This window comes from Prunus persica, chromosome G3 (assembly GCF_000346465.2).
Source record: "Prunus persica cultivar Lovell chromosome G3, Prunus_persica_NCBIv2, whole genome shotgun sequence".
Taxonomy (NCBI): Eukaryota; Viridiplantae; Streptophyta; class Magnoliopsida; order Rosales; family Rosaceae; genus Prunus; species Prunus persica.
This window is the reverse complement of record NC_034011.1, coordinates 19,573,858-19,600,981: the sequence shown is the minus strand read 5'-3', so window position 1 is coordinate 19,600,981 and position 27,124 is coordinate 19,573,858. Positions and strand designations below refer to the sequence as shown.

The 27,124-nt window shown below is 35.3% G+C and overlaps 3 protein-coding genes across 6 annotated transcripts; 1 reads left to right on the top strand and 2 right to left on the bottom strand.

The window, feature by feature from the left end:
- LOC18782065 (protein NPG1) lies at positions 162-4,808 on the top strand. The gene is made up of 7 exons (XM_007214779.2): positions 162-424; positions 1,010-1,240; positions 1,610-1,862; positions 1,965-3,175; positions 3,562-3,709; positions 4,018-4,356; positions 4,442-4,808. The coding sequence occupies exons 2-6, from the start codon at positions 1,088-1,090 to the stop codon at positions 4,335-4,337; spliced, it is 2,085 nt and encodes a 694-aa protein (XP_007214841.1). The 5' UTR covers positions 162-424; positions 1,010-1,087; the 3' UTR covers positions 4,338-4,356; positions 4,442-4,808.
- On the bottom strand, positions 6,457-10,233 carry LOC18782903 (probable polyamine oxidase 2). Its single transcript, XM_007215301.2, has 10 exons — positions 9,702-10,233; positions 9,418-9,548; positions 9,238-9,326; positions 9,004-9,117; positions 8,520-8,607; positions 8,295-8,380; positions 8,085-8,187; positions 7,826-7,923; positions 7,300-7,729; positions 6,457-7,195 (listed from the first exon to the last, which is right to left on the bottom strand). The coding sequence occupies exons 1-10, from the start codon at positions 9,739-9,741 to the stop codon at positions 6,890-6,892; spliced, it is 1,485 nt and encodes a 494-aa protein (XP_007215363.2). The 5' UTR covers positions 9,742-10,233; the 3' UTR covers positions 6,457-6,889.
- Positions 22,359-26,783, bottom strand: LOC18782264 (transcription factor PIF4). Of its 4 annotated transcripts, none has more exons than XM_007216194.2 (9): positions 25,918-26,783; positions 25,652-25,741; positions 24,640-25,540; positions 24,459-24,557; positions 24,299-24,364; positions 24,055-24,120; positions 23,652-23,969; positions 23,374-23,500; positions 22,359-22,784 (listed from the first exon to the last, which is right to left on the bottom strand). In XM_007216194.2, exons 2-9 carry the CDS (start codon positions 25,720-25,722, stop codon positions 22,774-22,776), a joined length of 1,659 nt encoding a protein of 552 aa, XP_007216256.2. In that variant the 5' UTR covers positions 25,723-25,741; positions 25,918-26,783; the 3' UTR covers positions 22,359-22,773. The 4 variants fall into 4 exon arrangements, with proteins under 4 accessions (XP_007216256.2, XP_020416275.1, XP_020416274.1 ...); XM_020560686.1 differs by having other exon boundaries at positions 26,374-26,783; XM_020560685.1 differs by having other exon boundaries at positions 25,652-26,782.

Below are 27,124 nucleotides of genomic sequence, written 5' to 3'. Positions count from 1 at the left end.
CTGAAATGGGTACAATAATTCCACAATAAAAATGTATTTATAGGTGGTAGTTGTAAAAAAATTGGGAAGGGATGGTATTTTTAGTTAAAATTATAAAAAAGGTGGCATTTTAAGCTATTTCCCTTTAAACTTCAGATTTACCCCCAAAATGAAATAAAATAAAGGGGAAGGAGGAGAAGGAGAAGAAGAACGTTATTATATGGTTGTAGCTCCAAAAAACCATTAAATGAATAGTTTAACATTCAGATCACACATCGCTCTCTCTCTCTCTCTCTCAGGTCTCTCAACCTCACAAAGCCCTGAATTTTCTCACACATCAAACATGTCGTTGTAGCTGATTCCCCACCGGTCACATTCCACCGCGCAATTTCAAGCTTCCGTCATTTTCAGCAAACCGTGATCTGAATCCGATGCAACCGGCAAGGTAACAATCACAACGCACTAGGCATTTCAAAGCTGTTTGCTTGATGGGAAAATTTAAAGAAAAAACGAAAGAAAATGGAAGACAATGTAATGAAAACGAGTTGAAACGAAATTATGAGTGCTGCTTTTGTAACTGGTGTTCTTTCGCTCTTTCGAAAATTTTGTCACCTCAATGAATATTGACTGAAAATGTTGCTATTTGGACCCCGCATTGTGAAAGCTCTGTAAATTTGTAATTTTTATTACTTTTCTTCCCAATTCTTACATTTTCTTAGCAACCCAGCATTACCTATAACTTCAAATTTTCTTTTTCAGTTTAATTGGATTACATTGGATCTAAAGATTGGTAGTTTGCCCCTGGGATTTTCTGTTACATAAATGTGTAGATTACCTAGATATCATTAATGTTATACTAAAGCATCTGTTTGGTTGCTGAGAAATTTTCGGAAAGGGAATAGGTTTTAGTCATATATTTGAGCATAATTGAGATGAAATGTGTTGCTGAATTTTGTTACACAAATAGTTAGTTTTTATACTTAAATTATGTTCAATTTCTAAGAACTGCAGCATTTTATTTATTTGTCAGCTAAGTGTTGAATGGATAAAAGACTGGGACAAAAGTGAAATTTGTGGAATAAGGTGAGGAAGAGTAGGAAGCCACGCCATGGAATCTGGCGAGTATGAAGAAGGCATGGTGATTGAATTCTCTGCAAATGGGAATTCCATGAAAGCAACAGATGTTCAGGCCAAGCTTGATGAAGGAAATATTCAGGAGGCAGAATCTTCATTACGAGAAGGGTTATCACTCAATTTTGAGGTTATTCTATGCTTATCATCTGTTTGTTTTTGTGTAAAAATTTTGTATGACCTATGGACCTAACAGTACCTCCTCCCCTTTAAGAATAGTGCTTATAGTATACTTGAGGTGTCGGCCCTAATGTTTCCCAGTCCATCAGAAATTTGGAATCTGATTCAGGTTATAATAAAAATAATTCCAGGATATTCTTTTATAATTTCATCATTTGAAGTATTAGTCATTTAAAATCTTGGTTTATTCTGGAATTTACCATCTTTTCCATAATTATATCTGTGTCTGTACGGCTATATGCACAAGTTAGAGTAGTGCTTGATGATTGGTTATCACTTATCCAAGAAAAAAAAAACATTGATTTATGATAATCTATAGGAAGCAAGAGCCCTTCTTGGAAAGCTGGAGTACCAAAGAGGTAACCTAGAAGGTGCACTTCGTGTGTTCGATGGCATCGATCTTCAAGCTGCCATAGAGCGATTGCAACCTTCTCTTGCTGAGAAAACACCTTCTAGGAAGGGCCGAACCCGTTCTGACTCACAGCATACAGTCTCACAGCATGCTGCTAGTCTCGTTCTTGATGCTATATACTTAAAATCCAAGTCTCTTCAAAAGCTTGGGAGATTAACTGGTAGGGTACTGTTCCAGCAATTGATATGATGGTTTTCCTTTCTTTTTAACTTTTCAAGTTTGAATTAGAGTACAAATGGAACCTTGTTTTATGTGTCTGCAGAGGCTGCTAGTGAATGCAAAAATGTGCTTGATGCTGTGGAAAAAATTTTCCATCAGGGCATGCATGATGCGCAAGTGGATGGTAGATTGCAAGAGACAGTCAGCCAAGCTGTAGAGCTCCTTCCTGAGCTTTGGAAGCAAGCTGGTTACTATCATGAAGCAATATCTGCTTACAGGCGTGCCCTACTTAGTCAATGGAACCTTGACAACGACTGCTGTGCAAGAATTCAGAAAGGATTTGCTGTGTTTTTGTTGTATAGTGGAGTAGAGGCTGGTCCACCCAGTTTAGGTGTTCAGGTTGAAGGTTCATATGTGCCCAAAAATAATCTGGAGGAAGCAATTCTGCTTTTGATGATCCTTTTGAGAAAGTTATCCCTAGGTAAAACCAAATGTGACCCATCGCTTATGGAACATCTAACATTTGCGTTATCTTTATGCAACCAAACTTCAGTTTTAGCAAAGCAGCTGGAAGAGATCATGCCTGGAGTATATCACCGTGTTGATCGTTGGAATTCATTAGCTCTTTGTTATAGTGGAGCAGGACACAACAACGAGGCTTTGAATCTATTAAGGAAGTCTTTACACAAACATGAACGACCAGATGAACTCACAGCATTGTTATTAGCCGCCAAAACCTGCAGTGAGGATTCCCATGTTGCGGCTGAGGGAGTGGGATATGCACAAAGGGCTATTAGCAGTGCTCAGGGGATGGATGAACATTTAAAGGGTGTGGGTCTTCGCTTGTTGGGTCTTTGTTTGGGGAAACAAGCAAAAGTTTCTTCCTCTGACTTTGAGAGGTCCCGGCTTCAGTCTGAAGCACTGAAATCGCTAAATGAAGCCATTGCTTTGGAGCAGAATAATTTAGATTTGATTTTTGAGTTGGGTGTTCAGTATGCAGAGCATCGGAATCTAAATGCTGCTTTGCGGTATGCAAAACAGTTCATTGATCGAACAGGGGGCTCCATAATAAAAGGTTGGAGATTGCTTGCTCTTGTTTTGTCTGCTCAACAGCGATATTCAGAGGCTCACGTGGTCACTGATGCTGCTTTGGATGAGACCGCAAAATGGGAACAAGGGCCATTGCTCAGGCTTAAAGCAAAGCTGAAAATCTCTCAATCATTACCCATGGATGCAATTGAAACTTATCGTTACCTTCTTGCATTGGTTCAAGCCCAAAGAAAATCTTTTGGGCCTCTCAGAATTAGTAATCAGGTTAAAACTCTGACTTCTGCTTTACATTCTTCACTATTCAAATTTCTGCCAAATGTAGCCCTAAGCTATTATTGGTAGTGGTGGGAAAGTGGTATTATTGTGAGTCTGCAATGTCCTGGGAGGAAGTTTAGCCCATTAATCATTTCTTTCTACAATGGTTTAATTTAATGTGATAGTAGTTTAGATTTTAGAAATTTGAAGTATCTGATTGTTTTATGGAGTTGACTTTTTAGATCTTGAGGTTTGTAAGTGAATGCCGGGTTAAGTTGCTTTCTCGGAAATTATTTGTTAAAGATTCTTGCTCAACGTGAAAATATATACTAGTAGGAACTCCTGATTAACAAGTTGTTCCTTTTAAGTTTATGTTGGTCTTTTCTTTTTGATAGGTTGAAGATGATAAAGTCGATGAATTCGAAGTTTGGCATGGTTTGGCAGACTTATACTCTAGCCTATCACATTGGAAGGATGCAGAAATATGTTTGAGTAAAGCCAGTGAACTGAAGCGGCACTCTGCAGAAATGCTGCACACAGAAGGCAAGTACTAAACTCATCTACTACATTAATGAATTTGAGGCATTTATATTGTACTTCTTGATAAGTGATATACATGACAATGCAAGCGGTGGACCTGTGGAAAACGCTCGCTTTAGACAAAATGTCTTTCAACTTTTCAAGGGCTAGTTTTAAACAAGGGCCTATATGACCTAACAGCACTTTCACGCTCTTCTAACACTAGGGAGCCTATCATGGCATAAAAACCTTTTACTTGTATAGCAGTGCAATTTGATATTTTGATGTGCGGTATGTTTACTGTTAAGTTACTTGCTGTGCAATTATATTAGGTGTTATCTTAGAAGGACGTGGACAAATTCAAGAAGCTCTAGCAGCTTATATTGATGCTCTTCTGCTAGAACCCTATTATGTTCCGTGCAAGATTTTGATTGCCGCTCTTCTGTCAAAGATGGGCTCAGTAGCATTGCCTGTGGCAAGAAGCTTACTCTCGGATGCATTAAGGATCGATCCTAACAATCGAAAGGCTTGGTATTACTTGGGGATGATTCACAGAGATGATGGTCGAATAGCAGACGCCATCGACTGCTTCCAGGCAGCTTCCATGCTGGAAGAATCTGATCCCATTGAAAGCTTCAGCTCCATTCTCTGATGCCTCCCTCTATTAAAGGGTATGCGTTTTTGTAATTTTTGGTTCTAAATATCATTTATTTTAAGCAAGGCAACCAATCTAACAAGCATTTAATTCATATACAGGAACCTTTAAAAGAGGGATTTGGAAATTGGGGCCTGCTGAACTTCTGTGTTGGATATTTATATTCAAATTTGTAGGTCTCATTCATCTATCGGAAGGAAGGTACGAGAATCAGTTGAAAGAAAATTATATTTTGAGCATGTTTTGAGAAAATAAGAAAGCGACGGAAATAGAAGCTAATTCAAATTTTCAGTGCAACGCAGAGAACTTGAAATATTCGGAGATTAATCTTCTTTTATTCTTTTTTAGGAGGGCAGGGTTTTAGCAATTCATTTGCTTAAATATGTCGACTTTTGCTCAGCTGTGTAAATTTATGTGATTTGACTGAGCAACTATATCTAAATGAAAATCAAAGATCCATTTTCTAGAGTTGTATATCTTTCCATTCTCTCATTTTCTCTCTCAAGTGTAAGAGCATCCATAATAGGCTCTCTAAATCACCTTTTTGGACAAATTTTAGGGAGGAATTGGGAAAGTACAACTCCTACCATGCTTCCTATTTTGTATAGAGATTGACTAATTATATTGAATTAAAAAAATAATTATAGTATTTATGACTCCTTAAACTAGGGAGTATGATTGGAGTTCAAATTTTATAGAGTTCCTAAAATAACGCTTTGTATTTTTAGCTAAACTTTAACAAAAAAAATATAGAGAGCATGATTGTAGATGCTCTAATATCACGTGATTATTGTCCTGCGTCCAATTTTCTCAATATTAATACGAATCGATTAATGATACATTAAATTTTGAAAACTAGCTCAGAATTTCAAGTCTCCATTTGGATGTCGAGATTTGAATAAGGAAATGAAGAAAACAAATGGATTCCAAATGACTCATTGGACATTAGGGGTGGGCGCGGTCCGGTTCGGTCCGGTTCTCACCTCAAACCGGAACCGAAACCGGTATTATTTAACCGGTCTGGTTCGGTTCGGTTTAGACAAAAAAAATTTCGAACACCGGCCGGTTCGGTTCTAACCGGTTCCGGTTTTGAACCGGATTATTAATTTATTATTTTTTTAATTTTTTTTTTTAAAAAAAAATTTTTTAATTTTTTTAATAAAAAAATTATAATAAATAACTTATTTTTTTAGCTTAAAAATGAACAAATAATCCAATTCATACATTTAGAAATTTTTTGAAGTTGAACTTGGAAAATTAGTGATTATAAAAGTTAAAAAATGGCATTAGATTTTAAAATTTTGTAAAAATATAAATATAAAATATATGACCAGTCCGGTTCGGTCCGGTCCGGTGCGGAGAGATGTAAAACCAGAACCGGAACCGGTTGGAACCGGTTCGGTCCGGTTCCGGTCCGATTTGTTGACTTTTTTGGTCAACCGGTTTGTTTTCCGGTTTTTTTTCACCGGTTCGGTTCGGTGTTCCGGTTTTCCGGTCCCGATGCCCACCCCTATTGGATATAGTCATTTCAAATTCATTCCAAATATATTACATCTAGTTATTTAAATACCCATCTGGAATTTGAAAGAAAATTTGGCAACAAGGCCATATTTGCTACGAAAACAAGAACATGAATGTATTTGAAATAACTACATGTGAGGACTCGTTTGAAATTTATTTGTTTCCTATCTTTCTTGTCCAAATCTTGGTATTACATGAGGTTAGTCAAGTTGACTATAGCGGATTTGCTCACTACTTTGCACCCGAATTAAAATTTCCCTCCCCGTAGTTTACATTAAATTAAAGTAGAATATTGTTTGTATCAACAACAAAATCTTGGCATACACAAATTGTAAATATATTGGCTACACTTACCACATTTTTATCTCATATTTCTATACCACATGATGTGACATGTCCATATCATATGTCACATCAATTAAATAAATGAAGCGTATTTTAATAAATAAAATTAGAAAAACAAAAACTAGTTTTTACATGATATGGTACATACGCTGCCACATCATGTGTAAGACTAGTATTATTCTTTAAACAGAGCCTTAAAAGTTTTTAATGGATCCAATGAGAGAATCCACCAATGCTGACAATAAATCAGTTGAAGAAAGTTTCCTTTCTAATTATGGGTAACGGACAGACAAGCATGCATAAGATAAGATACAGAAGAGAGAGAAAACCCACATTGATTTGAACATGACAAATTGTAACGTCCTCCCCACCAATTAAATACTAGATATATTGACCTCTAATATGACAATTTATTGTAATATTCCACTAGCTATTTATTAGACTAGATTCATATCATTTAGTGATTGTCCAATGATTGCGCAAATACAGATAAGCCCAAACAGATGAGGGCAACAAACAGATACACCAGTGCTTGGCTGCTTCATTCAAGGGAAAACGGTGATTTTCCACGACCTTTCCCAGACAGCCGAATCAAAATGGCAATATTGTTTGTCGCCCAATCCAACCTGAACATATCTTCAATACTCGCATTCATATATCTGTAGGATGGTGTGGCCTGAAAGTTATATGCGGGAGATCAAAAGCGGGATGGACATGGCCTCCTCGCCCATGACCGGCTCGAATAAATCCAACTCCCCATATCGCTCCAGAACACGCATCCTGCAGTCTTCAGCGGCCATCATTCCAGTAGAGAATGCACCATGCACAGAGCCTGGGAAGTCCGCGCTTGTTGCCTCTCCGGCAAAAAATAGGTTATCCACTGGGACCCTTAGCTTCTCGTACAAATCATGGGGTTTTCCAACCATGTCATAGCTATATGACCCAAGCGTGTTAACATCACTGCCCCAACGAGAAACAAGATACTGAATCTGCATAATTGGAAAGGCATCAATTAAGTTAGTTATAGCTCAAAAATAAATAAGACTCATCAAATTTCACATAAAGTCTAGTAGAAGTTAGAAACAAGGAGTACCGGGGAAGAAGCATCTGGAAGGATCTTCTTGAGTTGCATAAAAGCAAAGTTAGCAGCCTCTTCATCAGACATTTTCTCTATGTCTTTAGCCAGCTGCCCTGCAGGCATATAAACAAGTACAGAATGACCAGTTGCCTTGTGAAGATTTAGAAAGTAGCTGCAGCAATAAGATGTTTCAGCAACCACTCCCAAAAACTCCACATTTGGCCAAAACACCTTTTCGAAGTGCAATACTATTTTATTCTCAATTCCCACTCCGAGGTCATCAATGGCTTCTTCCTTCCAGTTGGGTAGCTTTGGCTCGAACGATATGCTCTTTGCCTTAAGCACACCGAGAGGAACAGCTACAACAGCAGCATCTGCAACAAATGTACTCCCATCTTCTATTGTTACATGAACCCCATTATATTGCCTTGCTATTTTTGTGACCCTGAGAACAGGAGAAAAGTTATATGCTTGTTGATTAAGCTACAAGCAGATTGCAGAACATATATAGGAGAATATGAAAAAGAAAACTGATGCATACCTGTGGCCCAAACGGATGTCAAGACCTTTGGCAAGTGTGTTTATAACAGGGAGGTAGCCCCTGACCATAAGGCCATGACCACCAGGAAGCAGTTCTTCCTATATAAGAGAGAAACAAAATTGCTAATTAATGGCCATTCGAGGTTATTAACTTGTTATATGCCATATTTAAGCACAAAGATATCAATGTCTATAGTTGAACTGAAAATTCAAACAGTGTAATGTGTAATGAAAAGTAATCTGAGGTATGATAAGCGTGCCTGATCCCAGCATTTAAGTGAAATCGTATCAGCATCTGCTGCAAACCAACCTTCCATTCTGCACAAGTACCACTGCAGAACCTTATGTGCAACTCCTTCCAACCTGTACGACACATATGAAAGTAATTTTGGTAAACTATTTATACACCAACAGAGTGTCAAAAGCTGAAAAAATAAAAAAATAAATGTGGCTTGGAGGAATTATGGTACCTTAATTCCGGGTTCCTTTCAAAAACAATTGAAAAGGCACGAGTGATGGACATGTCTTCACTAAATTCCTCTCTTACCTTATCTGTCTGCACTAAGAAAACAAAAAATGATGTCAAAGAATGCCCACAATGGCAAGCCACTATTTGAGGGTTAAGATAGAAGCGAAACCTTTCGTGTCACAAGGCTATAGCCTTAAAACAAATAAATAAACATAGGATGACTTGCCTCTTTCAAAAGGTTCTCAAACACTTCACCAACTTTGGTGACCAAATCTTGAGGAACTTGCTTCCCATCCATATCAAAAAGTGCATAGCTGCAAAGACAACATGAATTTACTACCAATGTCAGATATCACCCTACAATATAAAGGCTCGGACAAAAAGCCAACTTCACAGAAAGATGAAGCAATGTGTTAAAATCATTTGTATCAAAGCACATTCTTGAATGTATTGACCATAAATAATATATATTACATTGTAGACTGTTGTGCTTTAAACTGTTAAAAGCAAATCTTGGCACAGTACTAGAAGGTTGGAGAAATAAAACAACTTATACGAGTACGAACCATTCAATTCAAAACAACCAACAAAAACCAAGCCACACTAAAACCATAACAATGCATATCGACAACCCAAACTTAAATGACATTTAAAATTCACAGCATTTCCTACAACAAGGGAACTATAAGTTGAAGGAAGATATTATGTACCTCTCCAAGTCATGGTCATATAAGACAGAGTTATCCCCACTCGTGCGGTATAAGGGTAACCCCAATCTCCCAATCAATGGTGCCAATGGATTCTCTTTGCATACTCCGTGCAACCTGAAGCATAAACAAAGATCAAGGATTTAGGCTTCAAATGCCAAATACAAGCAACTCAAATTCCAAATACAAGCAATTCAAATTCCAAACACAAGGAAGCAAGTCACATTCTCAGCTTACCATGATGCACCCAAGTCAATAGGGAAACCAAATGAGTAATCGGTGTAAACTCGACCACCCAGTCTGTCTCGAGACTCCAACAGCATAACCTGACCATCAAAATTCAAAAAATTTAAAAACCCTAATTGCACACTTCAATGTACAAAGCATTGAGTTGGAATTTCAATGTGGGTAGGGTACCTGAATTGAGGCATCGTGAAGAGCACGTGCAGCTGAAACTCCAGCCATACCACCACCTATCACTATTACAGATGGGGACGTCGTCGTTCCGCCTGATGTCTGCTTCTTGTCACCATTCGAATAGCACACAGCTGCATTTGTACAAATTATTAAATAAAAATATTCAATCCAAAATTTAAAAAATTATTTTAGAAATTACCCAAAGCAGTAAAACGGTTAAAAAAATGAACTTTCAAACCCAAAAAAGAAATTGGAAGAGAAAAGAATGGAAAATGTGATTGGACCTCTGCGCAATTGGGGATTACTCTTGGCTCCAGACGCCATAGTGATTCAAAGCGTTATTGATATTACGATTAAAATTGGGATTAAAATTAAGATTGGATAATGATAATAATGGATCGAGGGCTTTCTTCTCGAATTTAAGCAGAGTAAGAGGCAATTGGGGGGAATAATGAAGGATAAAGATTAAGAGACACGTAATGAAGTGATTAGAATTGGAATTCAATTTCCTCTTTGTGAAACCCAGCTTTCCCAACCAGCTCATGCGCCTTTCTTGTGCCTGACGATTCGAAATTCACTCTCGTTTCTTTGTATTCAAACAGCCGCGATCGGATTTCAATTCCCTCCGGTAAAAGCACGCACCAGAATCGCCGGAATTCGCAGCGGCTCTGGAGAGATCGGGGAATCGAAACGCGGGATTTGGCTGCGTTTTGGATGCACAAGAATTTAGGGATTTGGTGAGTATTTGGTTTGGAAATGGAAACAGAATTTCATACAAATAGGAGAGTCGAAATTTGATTTCCACCGTCTAGGTTGTCCTGCCTTTATATAGACAGCTACGCTGTGCCAGCCAAATGTCGAAGAAGATGAAACGAAACGATTTTGTACTCGCCAAGATCGCTTTTATCGTGTACTCGCTGGAAGAATTTGCCACGTGTTAGGGATATTTTGGAAATTTACCGGGACTGTGATTCCAATTTTGGCGCAAACACTGGGATTTGCAAAGTAGGGGCATATTCGGTTTTTGTGTATTGACTGGTGTACCGTGTACGGTCTTTCAGCCTTTAATATTGATATGAAATTATTTGAAATTTTCTTTTTTGAATTTTGTTTCCTATTCTTCATTTTCCTTTTCCTTTTCTACGTCAAGTAAATTTGCTATACATATGCAGCATGGAATTTAAATTCTTACCTAGTTAGGGTAGTGGCAAATTCAGAAAATTCTTTTTTTGTTCTTGTTGGGTAAATGCAAGAATATACATACGATCAAATGTTTATCTTAGTTTTTTAAGGCATTTCATCAAGCACTTTAGAAAGTGCTCTTTTATAAAATACTAATGAATAACCTTATTGAGTGTGAGTAGAGGTTGTTTTCCATTCTTTCCGTCCCATTGCTCAAGTTCAATTATTTCATATTCGTATCAAATATTTGTAATATTTTTTGTCTGATTTACGCCGTTTTATATTTATATCAAAATATTATTGTACAACGTAACTTATTGCGTTAAAATCATTTGACACTCATTCCACATATATTTTTAGCTAGGCCATGTATGTTATGAACTACAAATCTAAGAGTGGTCTTTTTTATTTTTGCATCAAATAGATGAGCTATCAATCCATCCATACATTTCTTGTAAAATTAGGACATGTATGATTATTTTATTTTATTTTCCGCTAGGGAAACATCTATTTGATTCATCTTCTATCTATATATATAAAGCAAAAGGCAGAGAATGGTGAAACATTCAAAATATCAAAAAATGTCATTGGTTAATGCAAACATTAAGAATTAAAATTATTAATTAAATGAGGATAATATGATAAATTCACAATTTTTCATATTAAAAAAATTAAAATTAAAAGAAAATTCAGATAATGGATCCTATTTTTATGGAACACAACTATCTATTATCTTTTTTAATTCTAAAATAAATTTAAATTTTTTAAAAAAAAACCTCTCGCAGGCGCAGAAGCGCGTGCAGAGAGGCTAGTATATATAAAGCAAAAGCTAGAGAATGGTGAAATATTCAAATTACCAGAAAATGCCCTTGGTTAATGCAAACATTAAGAATTAAAATTATTAATTAAATGAGGATAATACAGTAAATTAACACTTTTTTATATTTAAATAAAATCAAAATCAAAATCAAAATCAGATAATGGATCCTATTTTAATGGAACACAACTACTCATTATCTTTTTTAATTCTAAAATAAATTAAAATTTATAAATAAAATAAATAAAAATAAAATAAAAATAAAAAAAGCCTTTTCGCAGACACAGAAGCCCTTACAGAGAGGCTTGTATATATATATGTCAAAAGAAAATAATCATAATTTTTATCAATTTATAATTCTTTTATATAAAAATAAAAGTTGGTGTGTTGCTATTTGACAACATGACCTAGAAACACACGTCATGATGCTAAACAAATATCCAAGTCTTCTAACCGTAAATTTGTGGTTTTATATGACGCACTTGCTTTACATATTTGTTTTGGATTACGTGAAGCTTTCATGGCCATGCGTTGAGAAATAAATAAGAAAATAGAAAACGCAGCATGCCAAAGACGAACGTGATGACGAGTGCTTTCCTAGGATGCTGATTTGGTGATGTCTTCACTCTCTACATTTTCAAATTTTCAAGTCCATGTCCAAGTTCTCAATATTTTTATATGCAAGCAGTCTCAATATTGATAGTCACCGAGCTGAAATTTTTTATTTTTTATTTTTTTAAATTTCAATTCATTGCAAAACTTTTAAAAAGACAGAGAACAGTACAAACAAAGCCGGGTTTGTTCCTCTTTGTGATGATTTTAGCTAGATTTGTTCATATTTGTTTCTTATTGGTTTTTTGGCCGGTGTTTTTGACTAAGCCGAAATATAAACATGCTTGATAGTCACCAAACAGAAATTTGCAAGCAGTCTCCCTTATTTATTCATTTCTAAAACGCGATCCTTTTATTATATTAAAATAAAGGTATATTGTCTAAAATTGTACAAATTAATGACCTAATACGTTGTAGAAGTATGTTATATGAGCTGTTTATGCTGTATATATAAAATGAATTAGGTCATCAATTAGAATATCTCTATTACTTTTTAATGAAATGGGTAATGTTGACTAACTTTGGGTAGTTTTTAATTTTTTTTTTATCTTGGCGTGTAAAATATTAAACTTAATTTTGACAATTTCCTTGTAGACAGTTTTTCCAGATAGACATTGGCTCATATCTACTACACGTGTGGACTGCATTTTCAAATTTTCATTTAATTTCATTTAATTCTTAATTTGGTTAGATCTATTGAGAGGAGCGATGGTATATACTAAACTGACACACACTACACAGATACTAGGACTCGAAACTTTCCTATGAGAGAGCAATTTTGTTAAGTTAAAAAGTAGATTTGAACAATTTCACACATAAGAAGAAATTTTTGAATTTTTATTCAATTTGGAGAAGTTGAAGACTGCAAATGATGACAGTTGTAGGAATCTTGAAGGTTTGATGAAACATAATGATATTTCTATTATTAATGGGAATGATTTGTTCCCCGAATTACAAATCATGAGAGAAACTTTACCATAAGATACAAAAAGGCCAATTCAAAGTGTTGAATTATTTGAAGGACTTATATCGTTGTTTCCCAGTTGCATGGATTGCTTACATTATTTTGTACCAGTCACGGTTGCCTCCGCAGCAAGAATCTTTTCAAAATTGAAGTTGATCAAGTCAATTATGTCACAAAATATATTGAATGGCTTAGCTATATTATCCATTGAAAAAGACGTAGTAGAAAAACTTCATTATGTAAAGTTAATTGATATTTTTGTATATTATTTGTTTCTTTTATGTTACAATCGTGAATTTGAATTCATATAATATTTTTTTAATTTACGAAAAAAAATATATATCATATAAACATACATCAAAAGTAGAATGCCACATTTAAGTTGTTCGCCTAGAAACTCCAAAAAAAAACTGTTTGAAAAGTGTTAAATTTCATAAGTTTGTTCTTTTCCAAATTTCATATTCAACACCACAAAGAGAGTTACTTATCGCATTGCGTAATTTGCTCTTCATATTGATAACTCTTTCACTTGATTTATAAAACCACGTGATATATTCAAGATTGATAACTCACTCTCAATCTCATTTATCAATAATTACCGAACGTGTGGTAAGTAGAGAGATCATTTACAAAGAGGACCCTAAAATTATAGGCGGAACCTAACCTAATTATCTATATTATATACAAACACACCACATGACCCAACTTCCAACCAATATGGGGCATCTGCAATACATTGTACATACACAATTCTCTGGTCAATTCATCTCATTCAATCCTCATCATGACTTTTTGGTGCTAATTTACAAATATCTTTCTTTTTCTTTTTCTTTTTGGTTTGTTTGATCTTTTTTTTTTTTCTCACATGCTATTTAAAAGGGAAATGTTAAGGAAAAACACTTGTAATGGGAATAACACTGTTTTCCTATCTTAGGTCAATAACAGTATGATATGTGAAAAAATTATCCTACATATCATTGTGTTATTGATCGAGAATAATAAAACACCAACTACAATGAATACTTAAAGTAGAACGCATCTTTTCAACACTAGTAAATATATCATCTCTCGAAAGGTTGCAAATCATGTGAAACTTAAAAATCATATAATTAATTAGATGAAAATCAGTCTAGCTACTCAGATAGAATCGTGCACCTATCTCCACCATTCTCCACCGTTTACCATTTTATCTAGCCCTTATTATATATAATTAAATTCATTGTCATGCATTGTGTAATGCATCAAACATATTTCTTGTGAAACTCTATATCATGAGGGGCACTAATAAACTAAATCACAAATATTTAAATTGGTGTAAGTGGACATTTAGATCTCATGACAATAACGTTTACAATGAAAGTAGTCCTTCTTTTTTCCTAAAGATAATCTAACCAATAATTTATAATTATAGTGTTACACATAGGACTTCCATTGCCATTATAGACTTAACACATTTGGAAGTTAAAGTGAAATGTACGAAATCAGAGAAAAAGTAAGGATTCATTTGGATGGAATGAATTCAAATCTAAGGATCAGATTATATTATAAGGTTAAATTGTAAGATTAAGATCACTACCATTCATATATGACAAGATTTGAATAAGAAAAAAATAAAGAAAATAAATGGATTTTCAGATGACTCATTGACACATTGCATATAGTCCTTTCAAATGGAGCTTAAAAGTCAATACCAAAATGATAAAAAGGGGAGTCAGAATTTGAAAATGAATAATACGAGAGGAATCATATTTTTACATCACATTGATCATATGGCGTGGTAATAATCAATACTTACATGTCACCCACACACACATATATATATAGTCTCCTTCTATTCAGGGATCCTCCAAATAATTTTATTTTAGGAACACCTTTTAGGGTCCCCTACAAATATTTTTTTCAACGATCCAAACCATCTATTTTTTAAGTCTACATTCATAGATCATCCTTAAAAAAAATTGGACAAATCAAAAACCGTTTCGATATTCAATTATGTCCTACAAAATCAATGAACACGGTGCTTTAAGAAAGTACTAAAATTTCAGTAATTCAATTGAATAGTTAAATGATATCGGATTCAAGTGATTTTTTGTAAAGATGATCTTTGAATAAGTATCTACAAAATAGATAGTTAGGATTAGTGAAATACAGTATAGAGTGGGGCCTACAAGGGTGTCCCTCAAATAAGCATATTTGAATGAACCCTCAACTGAAACTCCCTGTATATTTTAGAAATGTGAAAAACATAACGAAGAAAATGAGCAATGTAAAAGTCATTATGAAGTTAAGCAAACTTTAAAAATCAAGTGATAGTTTAAATTACTCTAAATTACTTGAAAGAAAATTATGCTCGCGAGTCATGTGCAAGGGACGAATACGTCGCTCTAGCCAACCAAACTAACTTGCATCTCCTTACAATTCATTGTTGAATCCAGAGATTTCGTCTCAAGCTTAAATTCCTCACAATCCTAGTGGAGTAGCTTGAAAACGATACAATGCTGAATAGACCTCAATTATTTTTTAATTACCAGTTGAGTTAGTCTACAACTTACAAGGATATCGAAAGAGAAATGTATGTAGAAGTCGTAATCAACTAACCTTTTTCTACCATGACAACTCTTTATTATTTTCAGGCCCCACTTATAACCACCAAGATGGACCACCCAATTAATGGAGAAAATATAAACCTAACTTAAACAAACAAATAAAATAAAAACCAAAGTGTTAACAGTTTTTTTCATACATCTTTGCTGGTTTAGGTTGGAAACGAAGAATGGTTCCACGTTGGGCCTTTCTTTTCAATATGTTACTAATCCGTAATTGAATTAGGAAAAATTGAATTGAAGAGGAGTTGTATTGAGGAGAATTAGATTCCGGATTCCTACTAAAGTTGTTTACTAAACCATATGGATTGAGGAGAATTAGATTCCAAAGTCCTATTGAAGTTCTTTACTAAACTATATAGAATTGGGGTTGGAGTGGTGCTAACTACTAAAATGTCCTTATTGTTGGGTTAAAGTACATAACAAATTTGGAATTTTTAAAATTATGTGAGGATATAATTGGTAAAACAGATGAATTCCTAATGGGTTATATCTTTATGAATTAGAATACCACATTCATGAAAAGGCACCATGTACTTTTTTTTGAAGTGAAGTAAACACATGAATTCTCTTCAACAATCTGCTGGTTCAAATTCAATAGGCTATCATATCAATATCACTATCAACTGAGTACATGGTGCCTTTTCAGAAACAAAAGGAGCCCCACTTATCACCACTCAAAAAGTTCGTTACCTTTATATTTAAGTGATTAAATGCATCATTTAAAACTAATAGCGACTTACAATCTAATTGTGTGTAGGTGTCATACATGAATTTATTATGTTAAACACTAATTCACTTTATTAATAAAAAAAAATGATAAAATTACTTTTAAATCCATGGCGCTCTTGGACTCCCGAATTTGGAGTATCTTACTTTCACGTAATTCACATTTTTGTGTAGGTGAACTAGTCAGGCCTTGCTGTCAATTACCATTAATTTAGAATTTGAGAGACATGATTTGAGGGCAAATGACAAATCAATAAGATGAGATTTTTTTTTTTGTATAAGCGATAGTGTAAACTATAGGTGGAAGAGGTTTCTCACACACATACTATTTTAGTATTATAAGGGTTCGAACTTGAAACTACTAATACACACTACCACAGTAATAAAGGTTTATATTTTAAGATTTTATCCTTTTGGGTTTTCTTCAAAAAAAAAATTTAATAAGGCTACTTGTATACATGTTGTCACATCTTATAGTGTTTTCTTGATGTGTTAATGAAATCCCATTTTCTAAAAAAAGGACTGATGTTTACCCAAGGATTTGGTGAAAATACAAAAATTAATATGATAAATTTCCTTAATCCATGTGTATCATATTATTGCTCTTTCATTACTCAATGGGTCACCACCACCGACCAAGTTTGGTGGACCAGTGATTTAAGCTGAAACACCTTTTCCGTGGAAAACATGAAATGTCATGTGGGAAAAAAGACCCACATGAAGGAGAAGAAGATTGATGGGCACTTAACCAACCACGTGTTGAAAATGCAGTAAATTATCTTTCTTCTTTTATTTATGGTCACACATATATCTTCTCTTTCCTCCTCGCCTTGTGCGCTTACAGAAGTCAGAAACAGAAACAGCCTTTTTTCTTACCATCTTTTGTTTCTTCTTTCACCAATTGCTCACTTCAGTCCCGGGATTTGGTGTTTTGTTTTGTTCTTTTTCTTTTTCTTTTCCTTTAATCCAAGCTCACTCAGAGTGGAAACTCTGCAACCAGTGCTGAGAGATCGTGTCAGAGAACTAGGTCTCATCCATTTTTGGAACTGGAAACACCCTAAAATTAAAGAACATTTACCACTCAAATTCGACCTTGACCTTAAAAAAAGTCACAGCATCACCAGCACCACACACGATCCCACACCACCATAAGATAGTAGATCCCACCAAATGCTTCAACTCCACCTCCGCAAAAGATAGATCAAAGGGGATCTACACCCACCCAGAGCCCAAAAATCAAGAACACAACACAACCATCATAGGCCAAAAGTGAGAGATCGCCTTAGATTCGGCCAAGATCAGCCGAAGAGGCTGAGAATAAGCCCCTAAAAACCTAGGGGTGAGACAAAAACTTGCCAAAGGCAAGAAAATCAAAAGCCCAGCAAAAAACTTAGGGAATGGATTTAATAAGTTCCGATTCTTCTTCAACATTCTTTGTTAATTGCATTAGTAAACCAGTCACATTTTATGTTCATATACACACGAACGAATGTGACAACAAGTAATCTTCATATCTTTTGTTTGAATTTTACTAAAGATATTCGTGAGTACGGCCTCCGGCTGTGCATTGGTTGATACACATTCCGTCATTAACGTAAAAAGATATCTCATTATTTATAATAATTCTAACCATTTTCTCGATCTTTCCTTGTTATCTAAACTAGCACTAAGAGTATTTCCAGAGGGAGGAGCTAGTCTGGGCAAGAGGCCCTCAATCCCGTTTCCAACGGCCAAGGCTTGCTAGGGCAAGTGCTGAGCTCCACTAGCTTGAGCCCCCAAGGCAAAACTTATCTGCTTTGCTGCTTGGGTAAGATGACTTAATGCTGACATCATTATGACGTCAGCAGTCAATTTAAATGGATGAAAATACTCTAAAAACTAACCAACCATCTTTCTATATTTATCATAACCCTAAAACAAATTTGTCGATCTTTCCTTCTTATCTAAACCAGCACCGAGGGCTAGCCAACCCTAATTCTCAAGGTATAATTAGTCTTCACACCGACCCTAAAATGTAGTTTTCATCTTCACAAGATGATGAAAAACGTGGAATTAAAAGGTGAACATCCCCCCACATGTTACACTTGTTGCATGTGCTGTATGAGGAGCAAATACAAATGGGGTAGGGTTGTTGAGGGGTACTAATAATATTAGTAGGCCACCTCTTTTATAAGCATGCTGTTAGCTAAGGAGGCCCATGCTTGGGTCTATTGAAGCCTTAAGAGGCCCACTTGACAAAAGTTTCCAGCCTTTTTCATCTTTGGTCTTTATTTTCAAAACCCAACACCATTTGTTGTGATTTTGATTTCCAGAAACCAGTGAAATGTTTGAATGGTTTTACCAAGGTAGAAGAAGGAATGGAATATATTCTCTAACTAATGTGTGTAACAAATGCTCATGAATTGAAGAAATTATAGAATATAGACACATCTACTATTTTTGTTGTTATTAAAAATGGAAAATTCAAATAATTAGAATTAGAGTCATGCCTCCTCTCAATCCAAATCCAAATTGTAAAAATGTTAATTACTGACTTTTTGTATGGAGTGCTGAATTTCATGACATTAAATTGTTCAAGTATAACAGCGCGACTATACTCGTTAAATATATTCAAATATTTTAAGTGTATAGCCGGGCTGCTGTACTTTTAAAATATATTAATATTTAAATAGTATAGCCGCGTGGCTATACCCGTAAAATATATTCGAATACATTAACAGTATAGCCGCGTGACTACACTCGTTAGATATAATCAATAAAAATATAGCCGTACGGCTATACTTTCAAAATATATATTCGAATATATTTTACGGGTATAGCCACACGACTGTACTGGCAATATATATTAATATTGAAATAGCATATCCGCACGGAGATACCCTTTGAATATACGAATATTTTAAAAGTATAGCCGCTCGGCGATACTGCACAAAATAGTTTTTACTAGCCTTTTTTGATTGCTTTAATTAGTAATTATGCTTTAATTATTACTAGCCTCTCTGCATGCGCTTCCGCGCTTGCGAGAGGTTTTTTTAAAAAAATAAGTAAATTTATTTTAGAATTAAAAAAGATAATGGGTAGTTGTGTTCCATAAAAATAGGATCCATTATCTGCTTTTTCTTTTTCTTTTAATTTTTTTAAATATGAAAAAGTGTGAATTTACCATATTATCCTCATTTAATTAATAATTTGAATTCTTAATGTTTGCATTAACCAAGGGCATTTTCCAGTAATTTGAATGTTTCACAATTCTCTGCTTTTTGCTTTATATATATAGATAGATTTCAGTAGTGAATAATTAGTATTTAAATATTTTACTAATTTCATAAATTACTTAATAAATAGTAATTAGTTATTTTAAATTATTTTGTGGAATTTGTTTTTTTATTTTTTTAATACAAAATTAGTTTGTCGCAATTAAGTAATATCTTAGCCTTATTTAATTATATTAATCAATTTTTATATTTTAATTCTTCTTTATTTAATGAGTAATTAGTATTGAAGTATTTTAATTAATTCCATAAATTACTTAATAAATCATAATTAGTTATATTTACTTATCTTAAATAATTTTGTGGACATTAAAATTATTTTTAATTTCTGAATATATTTTAAAAACAGTCTCAATTATTAGAAAATGATTTTAGCATTACAAAAATTGATTTGAGCCTCCAAACCCTAAATCCAAGTCTCAAGCCTCGAACCCTAACCACAAATCGATTAGGATTGCTCAATCAGTAGCTTCGAAAGTTCGTTTTTGATGTAATTTCTTGTGACTTAAAAAAAAAATGTGTATATAAAATTATTCAAATTGATGTAGTAATCAACCAATGATTTTCTTACCTAAAAAACTCAACCAATGATTTGGTGTTGGCAATAAACAAAAAATCAACCAATGATTTATTAGGTGGTAAAAGAAAGAAGGCTAATGATTGAGAGGAAAAATCAATTGATTTTCAGAATGAAGTGAAAATCTTGGAAGTGGGGCATAAATGATCGGGATGATTAATGCAGTGAACATGACTGGAAATTACTATCTCAAGTCCCTCCAACTTGCGGACAAGACAGAAGCCAAGAAAAAAGATGTTCATGAACTACGTTGGCTGTAGGCAAGTTTTGCAAGAATGGGACCAATCTGCTGCGGCCGGCAACATCAATCTTCATCCACCTTCCAACATCAAGAAAAAGATATATAGTGGGGACTGAGGAGATATTAATAATAATAATCATTAATTTAAAAAAGAAAAAAGAAAAGAAAGCTGGCTTTTGCCACTAGCTTCAAATGGCCCTTGACATCTTTTATCTTCTGTTATCTGCTTATATGGTTAGATCTTCTTGTGGGGCCCATGATAATTGGGAAGCACTAGTCTTGTTTTTTTCGGTAACAAAAAGTTTAGGGGAAGGGAAGGCTATTCCCATCTCAAGATCAGGTATACCAAGGCCTCTTTGAGGTTACCAACTAAAAGGAATTGTCGACAGCGGAATTTGAATCTAAACCTTGATAGCAAAAAAAACAATCCTTACCAACTCAACCACCTTATGTTGACGGAAGCAATAGTCTTGAATTCATGATGATGATGCCTAGTTATTTTCATTTAAAATAAATATAAGGGGAATCTGCCCATTATAAAAAGGACCACCCCCAACCCTCATCCCAAAAGCCATTAAAAAAACAAAGAGATACAACTTGGGGAAGGTGAAAACATATCAATTTTAATAAGATATCAAAATAATATATGTATAATTAACCGTAACGTTATATGTACGATAGTTACTGATCACATTGTTAATTATAACTTACCGGCTCACATTAGTGAGTTTCACTTGTGTCTCGTCTTTATGCTAGATGTCATCAGTTAATGTGATTGATCAAATAGTTCTCCAAAGTGAGTTGGAATTTGGGAAAGATGAATATGAAACCCACCCCACTTGATAGAATATAATGATGATCTTATACATGTCGGAGAAAGCAGAAATCCTTCTTGCTGGAAAGGAAATGACATTTTGATCAAATAATTTTATTTATTAATTATTTATAATGATAGTGGGAGACCTATGTGAGTCATGCACGTGCACTTGTAAGTCATTATTATATTTGATCGTACCTCCTAATTATCTCCTCACTAACTAATCTCGGTACTTAAGCTAAAAGGCACGTTGGTTCCAAACTTGTTAATCTGAATAAAACATAATTAGACATTTTTGCTTCAAGACCAATTATTGAACTTGGTGAAACAATTGGAAACCAGAAAAGAAAAGCATCTACAGAAAAAGGGTAGGGAGGAGGAGACATAATCTTTGTGGCAGTTGTTGACTTGAAGATCAAAATGCTAGAAATACAGAAGCACAAGTTGTATACTTGACTCTGTGAGAAGCACAAAGCACACCATTTTAATCAGATTTTGGAAAGTTTCCATGTTCATAGGTTCCACCATTAAATAAAATGAAGGAGCGCTCCAAGTCAAATTATGCAATAAAGGATCAGCCCTGCAAGCCATGTGCTTGATCTTGGAGTTTTATGACTCGTGTAACATGGAGTTAGAGATAAAAAAAAGGGTACTCCAATATCGAGGACTTGCATGTCACGGAGATAGCATTGTTTTGCTATCCCCATCCAATCACGCTCAGCCAATTAGAATCCTTATTACGTGTGGCGGAACATGATTGGTTGGAAATAGCAAAATAGTATTATCCCCGTTATATACAAGTTTTTCTCCCCAATATCTGCAGAGCAGATAGTAGTTGGCTTTGCTTTTATTTTGATTCCAAGACACCACTACCTTTCAATTAATTGCAGCTTGACTTGTAAAGAACAAGATAAAGCTTGAGAAAGAGTGGTACAGCAAATTCCTTTTGATCTTCAAACCTTGAAAACAACAGGTCATAAATGGACTAATATTTCAGAACATGAACTGTAAAAGAGAAAAGCCTCAGTGATTCAACTTTTTCCTTTATTCATTTCCAGTTACTTACAGTGACAGATAAAACCATCACAGGCAAAAGCATAAGCATAAAGGTGCAAACAAAGAAACACTTCAGGAAACATCAATATCCATTAAAAAATTGAGGCATATTTTTATAAGAGAACATCAATGAGCAGAAAAATGCCTGTATTTTATACATGTTATTGGACATGAACTGAAATACTATTTTACTTTTTACCAGAGTCAAAAACTCAATTCAGGAAGCTGCGCAACTAGGCTTGGGATGTTTGAACTCTTGCAGTAGTTGTTCATTGGCATGTACGTAGGAGAAGTGACTCTTCGATCACCTCAACTACGCTGTAAGATCGTACGTCACGCTCACTGGTTGGGGAGGCATGCGAACCGTGCGAGCTAGAAATATATTCAACACAACAACTTTTGCCACCTTGAAATAATCTTGTTAAATAAGCCAGGGGACCATAGAGAGGAGATAAGCATGCATACTCACTGATTAACCTGTTAACATCAGAAAAAGGCTGTGTGTCCATTAAAATTAGTATGACAGGGACACTTATGGCATCAAGGATTTAACAAAAACAAAACAGTTTTTTACATGTCAAAATGACAATTATAGCTAAAGAGCATCAGCGTCAGGACTGTTGACAGCTAAAAGGAGAATTCAGTGTAAGCAAATAAAAGAAGACATAATGGCCTCTATTTTAGCAGATAATATGAGCCACAATTGTGCACAGCAAGATTATATGCGGCCAAACCCTCATAGCAGGGAAGAAGTTTGAGACCATTCACTTTATTGGGAGATTGAAACGAAGATAAGATAGGAAATATTCATAAGTTCACCCCAATTTGCTACATAGACCCTGATTTTGACAGCCATCAAACATAAGAATCCACAAACTACGGTTCACACGGTTTCTTTAACATAAGTTACTCCCTTTTGAGTTTGAAAAGTTAAGCATGCTTCTTGTAAACAATGATTATCTCAAAGACGGAGGAGCAGTCAGTTACTGGCCTATCAATATAACTTTCCACATACTTTGTTTGCAAATCTGAGTCTTAGAAATCAATAAAGTGACCTAAGGATAAGTGGTTGATGAAGTGACTTACACATCTTGCCACTTAAAGTATCATTAGCTGTACCTCCTCCACCTAAAGGTCCACTGTTGATGCCAGTTGGTGCTGTCATCTGATTCTGTTGCATAGGCTGGGAGCCAAATCTGAACATATTCATAGGCTGCAAGAAAATTTGGATATGATAAAATGAAAACAATACAGTTAGAAAAAAAAAATAAAGCATGTCTAACAAGACACGAATGGCGAATAATTTACTTGTGTACAAAACCACTATATTACTAAACATTTAATTCAAGACAAAGAACACAAACCTGAGACATAGTCTGCATATGATGGAAGCCCATAAGACGCGCATACTGCTCCTGAAAAGCGGGATTTTGCATCTGGTTATGATAATCAACTGGATTCAAGACCGGTGCTTGGCACATTACAGCCTGGTTTGTTGCTGGAGCCACATTAATGCACTGATCAACTAGAGGGACTCTGGGTAAATGCATCGGATTGTGCATTGAAGGCAAGGCTGGTGGTCCCATTCCCACTCCCATTCCCATTCCCATTCCCATTCGGGACATATAGTGCTGCATGCCTGGAAACATCATTGGTGCCATCCCGCTTCCCATCCACATTACCTGAAGCACCAAGGAAAGTTGTTATTAGTAGCTTGAGCTACAAACAATATAGGACCAGTTTGAGTTTTATGAGGTGCCATTGTACCTGAAGTTGCATCTGAAGAGACTTCAAGTATTCAATTGCCTCATCTAACATTGATGCTTTATCTGTCTGAAAAATAAGGACCAATTCAGTCAGAACAATATATGATTACATAAAAATTGAAAGACTACAAGAGAAAAGAAAACAAGTTAATAGGTAGTATGAATAAAGAAAGATATTGTGAGTGCCGGCGGTATTTTTTTTTTTTACAGACAGAAAAAACTGAATGGCCTTTAAGAAAGTAAACCTTGTTAGAATGAGGTATGAGCTCTTGCAATGCTCTCATTTTCTCGTTGATCCGATCTCTCCGTCTCTGCATCAATGAACAAGTTATAGTGTAACTAAAAAACAAGTTACAGCAACAAAATCACAAATTCCAAAACTATGAAATGATAGGAAACTCATACCCTTTCTGAGAGATTATGGACTTCAGCAGCACGGCTCCTCCTGGATGATCCAGACCGTTGTGCTGACTTGTTTCCTGCAGCTGACTCAAGTTCAGCAGCCTAAAACATAAACAGGTTATTGGTCATGGTGAAAAGACAGTGATGCTACAAGCAGTCAATGTATTGGAGAGAGGGTTTTTACCTCACTTTGGCACTCTGACTCCTCAGCATCTCTACCCTTTCTTTTGTTGCTATTGACAACATTAGACCGCTTTCCTCCTCTGCCAAAACTACTACCAGAACCACCAGAAGACGAAGTAAGAGTTGGGTCTAGTGTATCTGTTTTCCCTCTCTCATTCTGAGGCATCATCTTTTGAACATTGTCATAGAAGGGTCCAACAGATAAACCAGTCGTCCCATCACAATTGCTTGAAGCCCTGCTCACATCAAAGTCATTTAGAACTTGGTTGCTACCAACGTAACTCGAACCAACGGTCATTACCGAACACTCTTTAACCTCCGCCTGAGTTAAATTGCCAGACTCTTTCCCTCCTATTTTTCCTCTGGAAGATCCTCTATCACCCTTACCTGGGGTAGCAAATGTTGAAAAATTAACTACTTTCCCCAAGCCTACTAGATTTTGGTTTTGCTCAGTTGAGTTATTGTATTGATATCTTGGAGGAGGCATTGGGTTTGCAGGATATCCCATACCAGCAGGGGACTTAACATTAGGTTGGGGGGCAGTGGAAACAAGATGGGGGGTATCAGAAGCACCAAACTTAGCAAACTTTTCTTCTTCAAATTGTTTGGTTGGCTTGTCAATCTCAATTGGATCACAGGAAGGCAATTCAGAAAAAAAATGGGAACAGAACTCTTTGTCAAAGGAATCTTCAAGAGGGTAGTGGATCAAGGAACCTGTGTCTTCATCTTGAGTCAAATTACTTGAGTTCCCATATAATCCACCAACCCTTATGGTTTGCGGATCTTGTTTTTGAACTTGTCTGGCCTCATTAGGAGGATTAGGACACGGTTTTCGATGCGTTTGGCTGTGCAAAACTACCTGTCCATTTCTCCACAAGAGCTCTACTAGTTCATGGTCTGGCCTGTATAATTTGCCACCCAATCAAGATAGTTCAACAAGTTCAAAATGCATAATATTTTAGTCAGGCAAGTAATCTGGCAATAACTTTGAGGATATATAAGAGAGTACAGACCCCATGGGTTTCTTTTGGTTGGTCAAAGGGAGATCAGCCTCAAAATTCCAGTCAGGAATGCAAGAATTCATGTCTCAGCAGACAGGATTTCTGTAAAACAAAGCAAGAAGACAACTTTAGATTATTGTAAATGATTGATAACCATATTTAGAAGCTCTGATACCTCATCTAGAAGAAACCAACTTAAAATACTAATTGATTAGTTGGTCAACTGACTAACTAATTTAATAATCAAACAATAACCAACAAAAGATGTTGCAGCATACCAAATATGGAACTGTACTAAGAAATGGAATAAGAGAAGCAATGAAATGAAGCCCCAATATATTGTTTACCACACCACATGCTCTTTACAGATTAAAAAATTAAGAGCCCACCCAAATTAGACTTTTCATTATTAAAAAAATTGAGAGTCACATGGAACCCAGAATAAAATAATCCCACCATGGAAATAGGCAAATACTGGAGAAAAATCAACTAAAAAGCTGCACTTGAAAATAGAGACATCATTGACCACTTAAGGGAAAATACTAATAAGAAGTGAAAAAAAAAAAAAAAAAAAAGAAAGAGAAAGAATGATATGACATGAAAAAATTCTGGTTTTTTTTAGAAAAAGAAACCCAAAAGCAAAAAATCTTCAAACGAAGAGAAAGTTAAAAACCCAGAAGGGCAATGAGTACTAAAATAGCACCCAGAAGCAGAAAATGAAATAGAAAAGCAACCCTGATCAAAAGCCAAGCTCTGACTTCTCTTGAAGTGGAAACTGAAAGCCTACAGTGTATAAATTGCTGTTTTGGAAAGCACCACAAGTCTCTCACTCTCTCTGTGTGTGTTTGTGTGTGAGCTGAGCTAGAAGAACAACTAGAAACTGGGAAGGGAATGGACCAAAAACTCTTTTAACAACAGTTAGAAGGACAGGGACTTGTCACAGAGGTCAGAGCAGAGATTGGCTAGTAACACAGAGCTTCAAATTTCTACAGAAACCCATGATAGCATTCCACGTGGCAGTTGCCCAATTGTGCCATGCTGTAAACTTGTGGCTGGGTCAGCTTTGAGTGCTGTAAAATGTAGATGGTTAGAATTGGACGACTGGGGGATTGGTTATTTTAAGGCAACCAAATCTAGAACTTGCAGCACATTCAATCTGTGCTATCTGATAATGTATGAGGGTGGTGCCACGTTTGCATCGGCACTGCACATTTTATTGGACAATGATGAGGGACAAGATTGTCAGAGGCCAAGTTTTTGACAGCTTGGCAAGTTGGGAATTTTTTATGTCATGCTTAGATTTTTGGATGATGCAATGCAAATTTGCACTTATCTTATTCTTATCTCTATGAAAGTTATAAAGTCATTTTCTTCAATTTCAGATGTCTAAAAGTTGGAAAAACAACAATTTCTCAAAACATAGATAGGTCTAATTGAAAGAAGGATTAATCTTCTCCCTATTGTGTTTTAGGTAAATATGAAGAA

What these genes read in the sequence shown, in the direction of transcription:
- LOC18782065 (XM_007214779.2), top strand. Translation starts at nt 1,088, where the DNA reads ATGGAATCTGGCGAGTATGAAGAAGGCATGGTGATTGAATTCTCTGCA. An exon ending in GGTTATCACTCAATTTTGAG is followed by an intron (nt 1,241 to 1,609) that starts GTTATTCTATGC and finishes GATAATCTATAG; the next exon opens with GAAGCAAGAGCCCTTCTTGG. An exon ending in AAAGCTTGGGAGATTAACTG is followed by an intron (nt 1,863 to 1,964) that starts GTAGGGTACTGT and finishes ATGTGTCTGCAG; the next exon opens with AGGCTGCTAGTGAATGCAAA.
- LOC18782903 (XM_007215301.2), bottom strand. Translation starts at nt 9,741, where the DNA reads ATGGCGTCTGGAGCCAAGAGTAATCCCCAATTGCGCAGAG. An exon ending in GACATCCGTTTGGGCCACAG is followed by an intron (nt 7,730 to 7,825) that starts GTATGCATCAGT and finishes TCCTGTTCTCAG; the next exon opens with GGTCACAAAAATAGCAAGGC. An exon ending in TTCCAGATGCTTCTTCCCCG is followed by an intron (nt 7,196 to 7,299) that starts GTACTCCTTGTT and finishes CCAATTATGCAG; the next exon opens with ATTCAGTATCTTGTTTCTCG.
- LOC18782264 (XM_007216194.2), bottom strand. Translation starts at nt 25,722, where the DNA reads ATGAATTCTTGCATTCCTGACTGGAATTTTGAGGCTGATCTCCCTTTG. An exon ending in AACCAAAAGAAACCCATGGG is followed by an intron (nt 25,541 to 25,651) that starts GTCTGTACTCTC and finishes CAAATTATACAG; the next exon opens with GCCAGACCATGAACTAGTAG. An exon ending in TCCATAATCTCTCAGAAAGG is followed by an intron (nt 24,365 to 24,458) that starts GTATGAGTTTCC and finishes TCATTGATGCAG; the next exon opens with AGACGGAGAGATCGGATCAA.